Raw genomic sequence first — 17,597 nt, 5'->3', positions numbered from 1 at the left:
TTTGTGCAGTGATCACCATCTTTTAGCCAGGCTACTCTGGATTTCTGTCTCCAAAAAATCTCTTCTCTAGAGAGAGCTTCTTTTAGTTTGAGTCTAGCCCCATGGAGAATGTACGCGTGAACATGAACAGTCGATTCAATTTTTTCAACATTTAATTGCGCCTCCTTCACTTGCTCTTGAATTTTTCTGAAATGAGTTTTGTTCCAGTGTTGGAGATGTTCCTTTGATTTCTTCAGCTTACGATACAGGTTCACCATGGGATTATGATGAAGCTGATCCCTCCACGCATTGCGAACTACCCAGTAACACCGAGGGTCTCTTCCCCACATTAATTCGTACTTAAACGACGCTTTCGTACATCTCACACCCCCATCAGTACTGAGGAGGATTGGCTTATGGTCAGAAGTGGCTACCGGCAATAATTCAACCACCGCATTAGGGAATAACAGTCTCCAATCAACGGATACGAGAGCCCTATCTAGTCTTGCACGCTTCACCGCGCCTCCTCCACTTGAACTCGAACACTTTTGGAACCAAGTGAACTTTCCCCTAAGACACCCCAAGTCCACTAGCCCCGTTCTTGACACCATTCTTCTTAGATCAAAAGAGTAACAGGCAGAATTATTGAGTTTCGAATAATTGAGACTCTCATGATCCGCGAGAGTGCCATTCAAATCCCCTAATAACAGTATAGGAGAATTACAACTCGCACAGAAGTCACCAACACGGGTCCAGAAAACCTCCTTACCATTCAGCGTGGGGGGACCATAAACTCCCAGCAGATGCCACTTGAGACCAGGGGGATTCGATTCAATCGTGCCATTGATCCAATTTTTATCTTTCTCGTTAATCTTGCAAATAACACCCAGTTTCCTGTTGGGTTTTATGCCCTAAATAAAACTCATTTCAATATAATCAGATTTACTTATTAATATAGATCAGAAATAACATTTAATGTTGCATGGTTCACATGATTTATTTCATGATTATATGTACATAATGTATAAATTCATCTGAAACCCTTTTCACATACTTGATCCTATTTATTGTGCCGTCAACACATTGGAAAGTAAACATGACTATGTGAATAAAGTTTCCTAGATTTATCAGACACAGGGTTTTACTGATATGATAATTTACAACAGAGTTTACTTGCATTTGGAGAAGTGCTATGTTCTTTTCAGAGCATTGGTTAAAGTAAAGCTCAGGTTGGATGCATGGAGTATGCATCGGAAGGGACCGATATTGAACTTTGACTTAGATTTAATTAAACTTACCGTAAAATCTATTCAAGTCAATATCGCCTAGTTGATCCTAGATCAAATGATCTTAATCCTGTTATGATTAGGCTCAATCTTGAAAGGCTATTCGTGTTCCTTGAATTGTTAGTTAAGCCTGCTTTTAGGTTAGGGTGATACGTACTTTTTGGGAACACGGTAGTGCAATTGAGTGGGAGCGCTATCATAAACATGGAATCTATAGCTTCTATCTGGCGAATAGTAAGCAAAGGATGATCTCCTTCGAGCTTGACCAAACGAACATAAATGGTGGAGTACTCATTTCACATAAGCTGAAATATCATTTATACGGGGTCAAGTGTTTTAAGGAATAAATACATTGTAGGGTGTAACGGTAATTTAATCCCTTTACAGTGTAGATCATTCATATAGAGGATCATTGATCACATTAGGATTATAACAATGGATAACTAATGATGTGTCTATATGGTGGAACATATAGAGCATTCTATATATTGAGAGTGCAATTCTAAGTTCTATGCGTGGATTCAACGAAGAATTAATAAGTTAGTGAATTTTAGTGCTAAATTCTTGATCTACTTATTGGAAGCTCGGTTATATAGACCCATGGTCCCCCCACTAGTTGAGATAATATTGCTTGTAAGACTCATGTAATTGGTTTTGATTAATCAATTATAATTCTCAAATTAGACTATGTCTATTTGTGAATTTTTCACTAAGTAAGGGCGAAATTGTAAAGAAAGAGTTTATAGGGGCATATTTGTTAATTATGATACTTTGTATGGTTCAATTAATAAATATGATAAATGACAATATTATTTAATAATTATTTATAGTTATTAAATAGTTAGAATTGGCATTTAAATGGTTGAATTAGGAAATTGGCATTTTTGAGAAAATCAGATACAAAAGGTGTTAAAATTGCAAAATTGCAAAAAGCAAGGCCCAATCCACTAAGTGTATGGCCGGCCACCTTTGTAGCTATTTTAATTTGATTTTTTCATTATTTTAATGCCATATAATTCAAATCTAACCCTAGTGGAATGCTATAAATAGATAGTGAAGGCTTCAGGAAAATTACACTTTTCTTCAGACTTTCTGAATCAGAAAAAACTGAGCCTTCTCTCTCCCTATCTTTAGCTGACCACTCTCTCTCTTCTTCCTTAGAATTTTGAAATCCTTAGTGTATGAGTAGTGCCCACACACATCTAGTGATACCTCAATCATAGTGAGGAAGATCGTGAAGAAAGACTTTCAGCAAGAAGGAGTTTCAGCATCAAAGATTCAGAGAAAGAGATCCAGGTTCAAATATTGATTATGCTCTGCTACAGAAAGGAATCAAGGGCTAGATATCTGAACGGAATGAGTCATTTAATTCCGCTGCACCCAATGTAAGGTTTCCTAAACTTTATATGTGTTTATTTCATCGTTTTAGAAAGTTCATATTTAGGATGTTAATAAACATACTTGTGAGTAGATCTAAGATCCTGGTAAAATAAATTTCCAACAGTTCCATCCAACTCCAAAGCCCCCCGAAAGACCAACAGGGGGAACATAAGTGAAATTAGGAAAGTGAAGCTTGTTGAGAAGAGCAGAAAATCTTTCTTCAGTTAATCTAGTTTCGGATAGAATTAAAACATCGGGATTCGACCGGCGTAGAACCGCCGTCAACTGTCGAACTGCCACGACATTCCCGAGCCTGCGACAGTTCCAAGCTAACAACCTCATGGAGACATGGGAGACATTTCTGGGCAAGTCTCCACAGCCCCAAAAAGAAAAACCTGGTCGAATTGAGAGTCATTCGCATTCTTTTCACCAACCCTTTGAACCCACGATTGTTCCTGGTTGTCTCCGATTTCTTCAATTACACAGCATGAGTGTTTCTCGTTGTTCTTCTCAACAATAACAAATTTGCTATCCAAGTCAATAGCCAGTTCAATTCCATTTGCATTCCACAGGTTTCGGTAAGCCCGTTCCTTCCCATTCGAATAAAAGGTGAATAAAAGGCAACACCTTTTTTCTTAAAGCTTCTGGGAGTGGCCCCCAGTCCACGATTTAGAGGTCTCGGGTTTTCCTCTCTTTTTTGAAGTAGGCGATGGTGATACAGGGGGTTCTTGATTCTTCCTTGGTCTTCCTCTTTTTCTCTTGGGACATTTACTATCAGGAGATCCTGGTGAGAATGGAATAGGATCATCTCCTAATTCCACTGGATTCTGAGACTTAGTCCCAGTTGGGATATTTTCTATATGAGAGCTAGCCCCTTCGTGGGTTGAGAGAACACCAGGCACCATAAAAAAACCATCCACGACCTTTCTCTTTGTCGGCCCATTATCATTTTCAAAAGTCTTGAAATCTTCAATATCAAGAATAGGATTGAAAAGAGAAGGCTCTCTAAGGAATTTGTCAATTGTTGCAGCTCCAAGTAAAGGCCCAAAAGCTCTGGCCCAGCATTCAGGGGAAGGCCAATCCAAAGGTTGGGCCTGAGGCCCAAGGATAGAGTTGAAAAAATTCCCCACATTAAAATTGCTTTTTAGTGTGAAATTCTCACTATTACTAACGGCTATTTCTGTAGGGTTTTCCGAATAGGGATCACTAACCGTGGCAGAGGGAGCCTGCAGACTGTTCTTGCTTGCTTCAGGAAAATTGCCATTCTTGTGATGGGGCTGGGAAGTAGCACCTCTATCCATCTTGTTTGTAGTCCGAGAAGGTTTGGGGGACAGAGTACTGATGTCAGAATCACCATGCAACGTAGCTGGAAGTTCAGAATTGTGGTTGGAAGATGTAGCCTGAGAAGTCGCCGTCTTCTCCAAAGGCCGGTAAGGGATCACCTTCTCGATAACGCCCTCTGCCGTGTTTTCGAACGGAGTAACCTCTCCTGTCCCTGGAATGTAGACAGCCGGAAAACGATTGAGAACCATTTCTCCCGTTTCCACCCTGTTTTCAATCACAACTTCCACTTGTCTTCGTTTTCCAGGTAGTTGTCTGCGAAGCTCCCGGCATTCAGATGCCTCTGCTGCCATCTTATTATTTGTTGGGAATAGGTGCTTTATTATTTCCATATATTTTCTTAACCACAAGATTATGGATATATATAATGGATGGCTTAGATTTGTGGGCGGTACAACTTCCGCTTCCGTACTGGGCGTGACCAAATCGGTGCTCAGAGAAATTAAAGGAGAATAAAATTATTGAGAAGGAATTTATTTAGATAGATGAAGCTTCTAGCTGCCAATAATGGATTCTACTGATATATAATATATATATTCACTTAGACTATCAAAATATCTCACTAAAGTCGTAATAATATACATTGAGACTATCAAAATATGAGAGTTATAATATATATATATATATATATATCTACACGTTTTGGAATAACATACACTATTCAGTTTCACATTCTCCACGTACGTACGTTTTGTCAAAACTAACCTGACATAATGAATTAAAGATACTTAATGTATATGATGAGGATGTGAAGAGTTATGACGAAGAAGATAGAACAAACACATCATAAATTCTTTCTTTTAGTTTTGGAAAGTGAAATAGACATCAATTCTATATTTGTATAATAACTAAGTATGTAGTTATTTCAAGACTTTTCAATATTTGAAGATGTCTAGATTACCTATTTTACTTCACTATAAATATCAAAACAAATAATATAAATGTAATAACCTATTTAAATGTTTATTAAATATGTTGAAGACAGTTAAGTCTGTTAGGTTGTTAGAGTTAGTTGGAGCTTATTCTAGCATGTGTTAAATGTTGTTGAGTTAGTTGCAGGAATCGGTTAGGATTCTGTTATTGTTTTACCACTGTATTGCTAGTATAAAAGCTGTAACATTTTCCATTCAATGAATCAAGTCTTTCCACTATCTTTGCTACTCTTTCATTTCCTTTCTTCTCTCTCTCTCTCTGTTTTACCTTCTCTGTTACAGGTTCATGTTCATCAATGGCTAACCATTTTAACATGGTATCAGAGCAGTTCCCACCTTTGGGAGTAAACATGGCGACTGTTGGGAATGCTGCAACAAACTCTGGTAATGGTAATCAACCTGGTCCAGCTGGTGTTAATGGAGTCCCTGCGCGAACACGAAATCATCAAGAACCTGTGATCTTCAACCACAACATCTCGATTCGCCTGAATGACCATAATTTTCTTTTATGGAAGCAGCAAGTTTTAGCTGCAATAAGAGGAAACAGATTGCTGAAGTACATTAAAGAACCACCACCAGCTGAGTTCTTGAGCATTGCAGATCAAGAAAACAATCGTGTCAATCCTGTGTTCTCCGAATGGGAAGTTCAAGATCAACTTCTTGTTTCTTGGCTTCTTTCTTCCATGACTGAAAGCCTCCTAACAAGAATGGTTGGATGTAATTCCTCTCTTCAGATCTGGAACTCTCTGGAAAAGCACTTCACGTTACAGGTTTCGTCAAAAATTCTGGAGTTCAGGACTAAGTTACAGAATCTAAAGAAAGGATCCATGAGCCTCAATGAATACCTTCTCAAGGTTAAGCAAACTGTGGATCTGTTGGCCTCAGTTGGTGAAGTTCTAAGTGATAGAGATCATGTGGCTGCCATATTCAAGGGACTACCGAGTGAGTATGATACGTTTGTAATATCATCCAACACAAGGATTGAAAATTACTCAGTCGGAGAGATCGAAGCCTTGCTTCTTGCCTCTAAATCTAGGATTGAAAAATCCAATAAGGAAGTGGATCTGAGTGCTAATCTGGTTACGAATGATCTGGAGTCCATTGCTGAAGCTAACCTAGCCTTTCGAAGATTCAGGCCCTTCAATCGTGGAAACTCACAGTTCAGCAATCAACTCCAGTTCAACAAAAATCCTAGCATCAGATTCAACTCCAGTCCTAATACAAGTATCCCTGGGAGAGGTTACTTCAATGTCAACAGAGGCAACATGTTTGGTGTTGGTACTAATTTTTCTAATAGATCTCAATGTCAATTATGTTTGAGACTTGGTCATATTGTGCAAGATTGTCCCTTTCGTTTTGACAAATCGTTCACAGGCCACTCTTTAGCAAGCAGTGTCAATCCACCTCAAACACCAACACAGTCCCAATCTCAACCTCAAGCTCAAGCAAATATGGCAACAAACAACAACTCCACTGATACAAGCTGGTACCCCGATTCAGGAGCAACAAACCACTGCACTTACCAGGCCCAAAATCTTGGAGTCAGCACAGATTATGGAGGTTCAGACCAGCTATACATGGGAGATGGAACAGGTTTGTGCATAAAACATGTTGGTCAATCTCTTCTTTTACCAAATAATTCTTCTGAACCCCTTCTTCTAAACAACTTGCTGCATGTTCCTGAAATAACTAAAAATCTCATTAGTGTGTCTAAGTTTGCTCGGGATAATAACGTTTTCTTTGAATTTCATGCTGATATGTGTTGTGTTAAGGACAATTTGACTCGTTCTACATTGATGATGGGGAAGCACAAGAATGGCCTGTATTCGTTTGAATCCAGCCATGTCAAGATTGTCCCTCCACCTCTTGAGCAACCTGTCCAAGCATCTCACACCAGTAGCCTTAGTGTTTTTGACTCCCCAGAAATAAAAACCATTTATATGGTTACTGTCAATAATGCCAAAGTTGCTGTGTCTAGATGTGGCAAATGTAATTCTGAAGTTCACAATGATTTTACCCTTTGGCACAATAGACTAGGGCATCCCTCTGAGAAAATTGTAAACAATGTTTTGCAAGCTTGTAACATTCATATCAGCAATAAAATTTCCAATTTTTCCATATGTTCTGCTTGTTGTCTTGGCAAGATACACAAATTTCCCTTTCCTAAGGCATCCAATACTGTTATTTCAGAACCATTGCAGCTTGTTGTGTCAGATTTATGGGGCCCTTCTCATACTACTTCTCTCAACAATTACAAATATTATATCCATTTTGTAGATGTCTTCTCTAGATTTACCTGGTTATATCTCTTGAAGAACAAATCTGATGCATTCAAAGTATTCTTAAACTTCAAAGCCGAGGCTGAATTGCAGTTAGGCAAGAAGTTAAAATGCTTGCAAACAGATTGGGGGGGTGAGTTTAGGTCCTTCTCTAAGTACCTTACAGACCATGGGATACAACATAGACACCCTTGTCCTACCACTCACCAACAAAATGGTTTAGCTGAAAGAAAACATAGGCACATTGTTGAGAATGGTCTTGCATTGTTAGCTCAAGCCTCATTACCCCTCAAATTTTGGGATGAAGCCTTTAGGACTGCTGTCTATCTTCACAATAGACTTCCTACTCCCATACTTGACAACAAATCTCCTATTGAGGTCTTGTTTAACATTCAACCCGATTATACAATGCTTAAAACCTTTGGTTGTAGGTGCTATCCTAATATAAGACCTTATAATAAGCATAAGCTTGAGTATAGGTCCACTCCTTGTATTTTCTTGGGATATAGTCTCAATCACAAAGGGTACAAGTGCCTTGATCCTAATGGTAGACTTTACATCTCTAGAGATGTCATATTTGAAGAATTTTCCTTCCCATATGACAGTCTCACTAAGCCTACACCTTCTAGTTCTACCAGGTCTTCCATAGTGACTGCTATTATTCCCAAATGTTCTCACACTCCATGCATCTACTCCATGTCTGATCTAATGAGTTCCCATAATGAGATTGATCAACCTGTTGGCACTAATACTGTACCTTCTTCACTGCTTTTGCCTTCTAACAGTTGGTCTCCCAGCCAACATTCTGTTTTGCATACAGATCAGGTGTCTGCACCAGATGTCATCCCTGCTCCTGTACTCAGTTTACCTCAGCCTACTGATGTTCAACCAGATCAGTCTCTCGAGTTACAGGTTCCAGCTGCATCTGATACTTCAGCTTCTCCTACCAGTCAGTCTCTTCCTGGTATGGTTCTCCCTACTGCAGACAACAATTTTGGTTCCCCTGCTGTTCCCACACACACAGATGCCCCTCAGCCAAGCACTTCAGGTCCTCATCCACACAATGCTCACCCTATGAAAACCAGATCTAAGTTTGGTATTCACAAGCCAAAGGCCTTCCTAGTCACCAGGGAACCGTGCTCCCTTCAAGAAGCTCTTAGCCAACTTGTTTGGAATAAAGCCATGAGTGATGAAGTTTTGGCTTTAGTGAGAAACAAAACCTACACCCTTGTGAGATTACCACCAGGGAGAAAGGCCATTGGGTGTAAGTGGGTGTACAAAAAGAAAGAAAATCCAGATGGTTCTGTTCTCAAACATAAGGCTCGGCTTGTTGCTAAGGGGTTTCATCAAGAGTATGGGTTTGATTTTACTGAGACTTTTATTCCAGTTGTCAAACCAGTTACTATAAGGGTTGTCTTAACCTTGGCATTGTCAAAAGGTTGGCTTATTCGACAATTGGATGTCAATAATGCCTTCCTAAATGGCGATTTACAAGAAGAAGTGTATATGTTGCAACCCCCAGGTTTTGAGGTTCCTGGCCAGCCAGATTTGGTTTGCAAGCTCCACAAGGCTATCTATGGTCTTAAACAAGCTCCAAGAGCTTGGTTTGAGAAACTTCAAACCTGCCTGTATTCTCTCGGGTTCATCTCTTCCAAATCTGATCACTCTTTGTTTATACAACATACTGATGCATCTGTGACACTTTTCTTGGTTTATGTTGATGATATCTTGATTACAGGGAGTGACACTACTGTTATTGACACCATTATTGCAGCTCTTAACAGGCAGTTTGCTCTTAAAGACTTGGGGCCTCTTTCATACTTTTTAGGCATTGAAGTTACACAATCAGCTGCTGGTTTACACTTGTCTCAAGCCAAGTATGCCAAGGATCTTCTAGTTAAGGCTCAAATGAGCAATGCTAAACCAGCCCCTACACCTATGACAAGTAGCATTCGTTTATCTGCTTACCAGGGGGAACCCGTGGAAGATGTTCACCATTATAGGTCAATTGTTGGAGCCTTACAATACTTGACCATTACAAGGCCTGAACTTTCTTTTAGTGTGAACAAGGTGTGTCAATACATGCAAAAACCTCTATCCACTCATTGGTCAGCAATCAAACGAATCCTAAGGTATGTGAGTGGCACAATAAATCATGGATTGCATCTGCAAAAACCAGCAAACATGGACCTTGTTGCATACTGTGATGCTGATTGGGCTTCGGACCCAGATGACAGGAGATCCACTACAGGGTTTGCAATATTCCTTGGCTCAAATCTCATTGCTTGGAAAAGTAGGAAGCAGCAGACTGTATCTAGATCCAGCACAGAGGCTGAATATAGAAGTGCTGCTGCAGTTACAGCAGAGTTAACATGGCTGCAATACTTGTTTGCTGAACTAAGATTGCAGCTGACTCAAACTCCAACTATATGGTGTGATAACCTTAGCACAATAATGCTAACTCAGAATCCTGTGCTACATCAAAGAACAAAGCATATTGAACTTGATTTGTACTTCATTAGAGAGAAGGTTCTGAGTAAAACCATACAGATCAAGCACCTCTCCTCTTATGACCAATTAGCTGATGGTTTAACTAAAGCCATATCTAGTCAGAGGTTTGGTGAGTTCAGGCACAAACTCAAAATCGAAGATCGTTCGATTGTGAGTTTGAGAGGGGGTGTTGAAGACAGTTAAGTCTGTTAGGTTGTTAGAGTTAGTTGGAGCTTATTCTAGCATGTGTTAAATGTTGTTGAGTTAGTTGCAGGAATCGGTTAGGATTCTGTTATTGTTTTACCACTGTATTGCTAGTATAAAAGCTGTAACATTTTCCATTCAATGAATCAAGTCTTTCCACTATCTTTGCTACTCTTTCATTTCCTTTCTTCTCTCTCTCTCTCTGTTTTACCTTCTCTGTTACAGGTTCATGTTCATCAATGGCTAACCATTTTAACAAAATACATAATTATATATATGTTAGTGTTATATATCTAGTGCAGTAGAATGAGTAAAGCATATATAACTGGGATATTTATCTTCATTAATTTGTTCAAGACAATTTATTTTCAAAATTATTGAAAATATTTGGACAATATAATTTTCGACAATTATATATATGGTCATTAATTTATTATTATTATTATTATTATTATTATTATTATTTTCATTATTTTCATTTGAAAGATATGTGTACTTCTGTACCCCATTTTTTTTAGAAAAGAAAATTAACACGCGTTAATCAAAATTATAACAGAGCATTAAAATTTTAGTAATTAGCTAAATTAGGAAACAAACTGGACTTCGCGTGCGATTATATTTTATTTAATAATAATTAAGTTATAAAATTATATGAAATTTTAAATTTTAATATTTTTATATAACATTTTTAATAGTGAGTGCCTATTCAAAATTTCATTTTTTAACTCTTAATAACACAAGAAAAATATATTAATATTTTAGAGTCATAATTTTTTTTAATTATTTTGAACTCAATAAATTAAAATATTAATTAATTTATTTAGTGTACACATGATAGAGTTTTAGTAATTGGATTAATGTTATTTTGGTGTGATTAAATTTATATAAAAAAATAGAATTAGAAAAAAAAAATATATAACAATTCATAAGTCTATAGGAAACCCACCAATGTTGTCATCATTGTATCTCACTCGTCACTACATTTAAAGTTGTTGTCATCACCGTATCTCAATTGTAATCGTCACTATTTTGAAAATAAAAATATAACAATTGATAAATTTATATAAAAAAAATAATGATACCGAATAAAGAGAATGTAGAATATCAATGAATATATAATAATGTAAGCAAAATTAAGTTAAATTATAAGATAATATCATGTAATTTAAAAACTGTTTTGAATGAACTTCTAAAAAACCTACCGAAAAAAATAAACATAAGAGGTGAAGATGATAAATAGAAAATCGTGATGATTTTTTATTTAAGATTATAATTTCACTTAAGAAATAAACCTAAAAAAGTAATCATTGTTTAAAATCATGATTATTTTTCATTTAAGATTTTAATATTACTTAAAAAATATGAAAAAAAGAGAGAGAAAAATAAGAAAGTAGAATGAAGTTATCGTAGAGTGTTATGTCACAGTCTCATACTTAACTTTATATATATAGAGATTTGGATTAAAAATCTCATTCAAATTTTCCCATAAAATTATGTTTAATGTAACCGAACTATATATATATAAAGATAAGAAAACTTAACAATAAGTAAAAAGAAAATCAAACAAACTAAGATATTCAAAAAAAATTACAATACTTACTAATTTGTTATAACTTTAATGTATTTTTTTATAACCTCCACAATAATGGTACGGGTAGTGTCATTTACCCCTAGACTAATTTGACCCATAGGTTTGTGGTGATCGTTTATCCCACCTATGAGGGTGTTAGTCCACCCTTTTTTCCTTGGAGGCGACCACCTTGCTCAAGCTAGAGGTAAAGGTAACCGTCAGACTTCCATTAACGATCATGACCACCCGTCATGACCAACGGTCCATTTCAATGTTCATGACTTTATATTCTCCATTAATCCAGTCTCGTTATTTTCATGCCACGTGTCGTTATTCTTGCCACATCATTGTCATCAAAATTTGGGTAAATATTTGCCCTCCAAATTTTTAGCAGTATGACTATACGGTAGAATCTATATATTTTACTTGGTTTAACATAATATAATTCTTAATTTCTAATTTTCATGTGATAACAAATTTACTAAAGAGATTTATATTTTGGCTAGGACATATATAAATCTCAACCTATATGCAAATTTTCTACTCTCGTGATAAATTTAAACACATATATAGGAGGCATTAAGCAAAAAAATCGTAAATGCTACATAGATCATATAAGTGCTCTCGTCCTATATATATAATCAATACTAACTTCTCAAATTTTGTATAGAAATCATTAAACAATTAATTGGTGATCAGACAATTAAAAGAAATTCAATACAAATGAAGTAAAAAATCGAAGAAGACTTAAATCACATTAAGCCAGAATAAAATGACAAACAATCTCTATTAACACCCTAATAAAAAGCTTAAGTACTACTCATACTCATTGTGAAAACTAGATTAAAACTAATAAAAAATGGGCCTTTATATAGCTAAGAAAAGATGAAACCCTAATTTTCTCAGAGTTTAATAAAAGAGGCGGGCTGTAGATCCCATGATCCTCTTTGCTTAATCTATCCAACTTTATTTATTTATTTTTTTTTTTGTAAAAAAAGTAAGAAATTGTATAATTAATTATTTTATATAATATAACAACTGCAATTTCAAATCATTCATTCTTCTTGCAATAGTTATACAATGAAATCTAGTCATTACAAATGTCCACAAGTACTAAAAAAAATATGGAGGTATATCATAGTAAAACTCTTTTACGATATTCAGCAAGAGCCCACAGTGGAAATATATTTCTATATGCAGCATAATGTAGCATACAATTCTTCAAAAAAGTTCCAACCATTTCTTGTTGTGGAAAATCACCATCTTCCATTTGGGAATTAATTAACAATTTTGCAGCCTTATGAAGAGGAATTGGATCTCTTTCTTGTTGACCAGCATGAATCAAACCCATCATTGCCCAAGCAGTATGTACCAAATTTGAACGATTTCCTTCCAGAGGAACATATTCCTACATCATCAACTTATAAGTAAATCATGATATAATATTATTCCTATAAAAAAAAATAACTAAAATGTTCACTTGACATGATTACCATGTTAGGGCATGAAAGATAACTTTCACCCCAACCACCATCCTCATTTTGTATTCTTAGTAGAAATTTGACTCCTTTGCGTATTGATTCACTGTTATTGTAAGTCTTGCCAGCATATGCTAATCCAACAAGACCAAACCATGCACCATATGTAAAGCAACATCCCCATTTTCCATACCTTCAAATATACATATATATGAAATCATACACAATAAATAATAAGATAAATATCATTTTTTTAAATCATGTATATTTTGCAAAAATTACAGATTGAACCATCTGCTTTGTTAAGTGACAAAATAAATCTTGTATTTTTTAAAATATTATAAATAAGACCCTGAGCATAATTTTCGATATTTTTTTTTTTAATTTAAGCAACTTGATGATAATTAATTCCTAACACGAATAGATTCCGAAAATTTAACTAGTTTTATCATAACACCTATAGGTTGGATTAATTATTAAGTTTTGTTTTGACAAAAAAGTAATTCAAGGTTCTATTTATACTATTTTAAAAAATACAAGGTCCATTTTGTCTCTTAACAAAACAAAATGTCCAATCTATAACTTTTGTAAAACACAAAATCCAAAATAATATTTACCCTACCTAGAAATATCATCTGTATATTAATAGTAATGTAGATGAAAAAGGAAAGATTATATAATTACCATGAACCATCATGCCTTTGTATGTCTTCAAGGAATTTAGTAGCTTTAATTATGAAATTATCAATTTCTTTTTTTCTATGTTGAGGATACAATGTTTTGAACAAAACCAAAACCTGGATGGCTGATGAAGTGCATTCTACATATTCATGCTCAATCACAATGTCCCCGAAAAATTCAGTTGGATTAAATATCTGAATTTAAATCATATATTTAAAATAATGTTAAATTAATTTAAATTTTAATTTTTAAGATAATTTATCAAAGTCCTTACTTCCATCCATTTTTGTCCTCTTGCTGGCTCCCAACCTGTTACACCACCATTCTTACTCTGCAATTATGAATCTTAATTATAATGAGATTAATTGAATTATGAATAAATCCATAGAAGTGGTAACTTTTTAAGGAGTCTCAAACTTATTACCACATACACATACATAAGAGTATATACTTTTATATGTGCTATTTCATTGCTAATTGATTTTGAAATAAAATTTCATACGTATATATTAATGCATTCACCTCACCACATCCTAATTTATAAACCAAAGTTATGTTCTATCATGGTATCGCGATTATCACTTGCGATTTAGGGATAGTATTTTGAAGGAATATTAATAAAGAGGATCATACTTCTTATCAAAAATTTCACACTATATATCCTACTTTCTAAACACACTCCCAAATTCTAATAACAATAATAATATATTATCCTTATACATAGTTTAATAATTTTAATTAGAAAGCTTAACAAATTGCACATACATTTTTCATGTAAAGAAAAATTTTATTACCTGTAAAGAGAGAATAATATTAATAGAATCATAAATTCTTTCAACATCAATATTTTCACCAACTACATCTGGTGGCATCAATGACAGCAGCAGACAACACTGTATGATTAATTATGTATATATAATATTCATTACTTTATTAATTAGTGACCATAATATGGTATTTACATACATAAATATATATTAATTAAATAAAATAATTAATTAATATACCTTCAAACTTTCAGCAGTTCCATCAGAAATTTGCCATCCTTGATCCTGATCTGAAAATGTCCATGACCCCTTAGAAATATGGCGGTACATCTTCTTAAAGTCACCAGATGGGTTATCTTTAACCTGAGATTCCTTTAGAAAATTGTAACCTCTTGCTAGGGTTTCTCCAATTTCACCAGTGAGATCAGTAGCAATCAAAGCTTGAATGATGAAACTAGTATCCCATGTTTGACTACCAAAACTCTGTGAATTCAATCCATTCTCTTATAGACATAATTGTATCAAAATTTAAATATATATTTTCGATACATGTGGATAAGTTAATTTTTTTTTATATGATTATGTATAATATAAGTAAAGGAGGCATCCCAAACTTTCTTAAAAATATTCAAATAACATATTTATATTAACTTTGACATACAATGAAGAGAAACTTTCCAAAATGTCTAAAATTTTAGAAGAAAACAAAAAAAAAGGTTAATTAGGATTTTTGCCCCCCTGAACTTTGACATGTACCAAATCATGCCCTTGAACTTTTAAGGTCATTGAAAATGCCCCCTGAACTATTGAGATTGTTGAATTTAAAGATTTTTGTCTAATTTTATTCAATTTTACTATTTCAATGATTGTTTATGTACTAAACCATGTTCCCTAGACTTTAATATCTACCAAATCATGCCCTTCGAACTTTGACATGTACTAAATTATGCCCCCTGAACTTTCATCCATGTTAGACTTTTTTACTAAAATTAGAAAAAAAAAAAAGTCCTTAAATCCAACAATCTCAATAGTTCAAGGGGCTTTTTCAATGACCTTAAAAGTTCAGGGGCATGATTTGGTACATGTCAAAGTTCAGGGGGCAAAAATCCTAATTAGCCAAAAAAAAAAATACCAAATATTCGAAAGGAGCATAATTGTAATTACGAATTTTTTTTCTAATACAAATATGTAACCTGCATATAGTTTTTTGTAAGTCAAATTTACAAATTATTTTTTTATATATAAAAATTTAGTGATTAAATAAAAACTTAATACAAACTAACTATAGAATTGTTACAAATTGTTATCCACTTTTTTGTAATTAATTGATTTTACGATAAATTGCAATTTTTTTTGTTAAAAATCATTGAACTAATAAAATGTATATTATATCATGAATTAGCCTACAATATTGACTAATTTAAAGCACATTCATCTCTATATATGTAAATGCAATAGATGTTAATCTATATTTTATTTTTTAAAAAAATGAAAAGTATAAAGAACATAATAAGAAAAAACGATTATATAATCTAATTACCACGATTATATAATCTAATTACCTGCATTTTCATTCCATCTTCAGCAACCCATAGATAGTCTGGGATCCTAGCAAGATGTTTTTTAAAATAATCTCCATTTGGATTTTCAACCCAACACGAAAGCATAAATAAGACCTGTGAATGTTCCATGTAAGATGAATTAATGTTAAAATAATTATTTCTGAAAATTGACTAATGGATTTATGTGACAAATACTATTACATCCAAGCTAATCACCTAATGATTAAATTAAAAAATTAAAAATAACAAAGAATGTTATACATGTTTATATATTATTTTTGACTATTTTTTTAAAAAAAAAATGTATATTATATTTTTGACACCTTAAATTTAACAATTGAGTTATATCTTTATATATTAAAAGTGCCTATCTAACGGCATTTCGGTTTAACAGAATATACTTTAAAATATTCTGTTAAATTTAACGATAGTTTGATCTCCCGTTAACTTTAAAAAATATATAAATAATTAAACCCAAAAAATTAAATACCAAATAATTAAATCCAGAAAATTAAACAATCTTTTTTTAAATTTAAAAAAATAATCCTAACCACATATCTCTCTAACATAACTAACCGTATATCTCCAATGTTTGATATTTTTTTTATTAGTTAAACGTTAACAAATAAATAAAAAATTAACAAATATTAATATTGTTACACGATTAGCTTAACAGATTAGCCTTACACGATTTTTTTTTTTTTAAACCCAAAAAATTAAACAATCTTTTTTTAAATTAAAAAAAACTACACCGATACCCACCTTAAATAACAATCATCAATATAAAATTTAAACTCTATATAAAAAAAATCGTTTATAACCTAAAACATTTGAATAAAACATAATTTACAATTAGTCACTAAATTCTTAAACAAAAACCCTAGAATTTAAAATAAAACTAATATTTACGTGGCTCGCCACGTAACTCTCTTCTAGTATATATATATGCATATGTATAAAATCTATATTTATATATTATTTTTTGTAAGGGAAAAAGAATATTATACTCTTTATTATTTAATATTAAGTACCTTTTCTACACAGCCAATTGTAATATATCGACTATTTTCATCCTCGTAATGGACATGTTCCATTGTTACTTGTAGAGCTTTCTCTCTAATCAATTTGTTTAAGGGCCATCGATTAAGAAGAGGCTCGGTACACATGTACAAACTATCCCAAAAAAACTCTTGTACCCATGGATGAGAATAATATAGATCTTCCTACATAAAAAAAATATATATATATAATATCTATTATGTATCTGATCAAACTATGAAAATATGAACATAGTGAGCAATGTTAATACAACATTAATTATCCATGAATATATGAACATAATTGTTACTTTCACTCACTTTAGCACAAAAATGGCGTACTTTCTTCCAATTTATTTCATCATAAGGTTGAGTGAATAGTTCTTCTCTCAACTGTAGAATAAGAGGTGTGATTGGACCAATAAATCTTTTTCCATATAAATATGACATGGGCAAATAAACCGTTCGACAGTAACACCACATTTTAGCTGCATAAAAAATTAATCAAGACAAAAAAAAAAAAAGTGAGAATAAATCGTATAGATTTATAATAGTAATTAAATAATCCATGATTTTCATTTTATATATTTTAATGGAGAAGCTATAATAAG

General features: G+C 33.6%; 1 protein-coding gene across 5 annotated transcripts in view; it reads right to left on the bottom strand.

Annotated features, from left to right (window-relative positions):
• Nucleotides 1–12,505: 12,505 nt before the first annotated feature.
• The window catches only part of LOC133038737 (beta-amyrin synthase-like), a 47,376-nt gene continuing 42,284 nt past the window's right edge, over nucleotides 12,506–17,597 (bottom strand). For 2 of the 5 annotated variants that reach the window (XM_061116970.1, XM_061116972.1), the window contains 9 exons: nucleotides 17,308–17,474; nucleotides 16,981–17,172; nucleotides 15,950–16,063; nucleotides 14,628–14,870; nucleotides 14,415–14,513; nucleotides 13,895–13,951; nucleotides 13,624–13,814; nucleotides 12,955–13,132; nucleotides 12,506–12,869 (listed from right to left, as the gene is read on the bottom strand). In XM_061116970.1, the coding sequence (XP_060972953.1) occupies nucleotides 12,597–12,869; nucleotides 12,955–13,132; nucleotides 13,624–13,814; nucleotides 13,895–13,951; nucleotides 14,415–14,513; nucleotides 14,628–14,870; nucleotides 15,950–16,063; nucleotides 16,981–17,172; nucleotides 17,308–17,474 (1,514 nt within the window). In that variant the 3' untranslated portion in view covers nucleotides 12,506–12,596. Of the gene's footprint in view, nucleotides 13,133–13,623; nucleotides 13,815–13,894; nucleotides 13,952–14,414; nucleotides 14,514–14,627; nucleotides 14,871–15,949; nucleotides 16,064–16,980; nucleotides 17,173–17,307; nucleotides 17,475–17,597 lie in introns of all 5 variants that reach the window. The other 3 variants (XM_061116971.1, XR_009688253.1, XM_061116973.1) reach the window with 3 other exon arrangements.

This window comes from Cannabis sativa, chromosome 6 (genome assembly GCF_029168945.1).
Source record: "Cannabis sativa cultivar Pink pepper isolate KNU-18-1 chromosome 6, ASM2916894v1, whole genome shotgun sequence".
In the NCBI taxonomy this organism is placed as follows: Eukaryota; Viridiplantae; Streptophyta; class Magnoliopsida; order Rosales; family Cannabaceae; genus Cannabis; species Cannabis sativa.
Note: the sequence above shows the minus strand (reverse complement) of the source record. Positions and strands in the feature narration are given on the sequence as shown.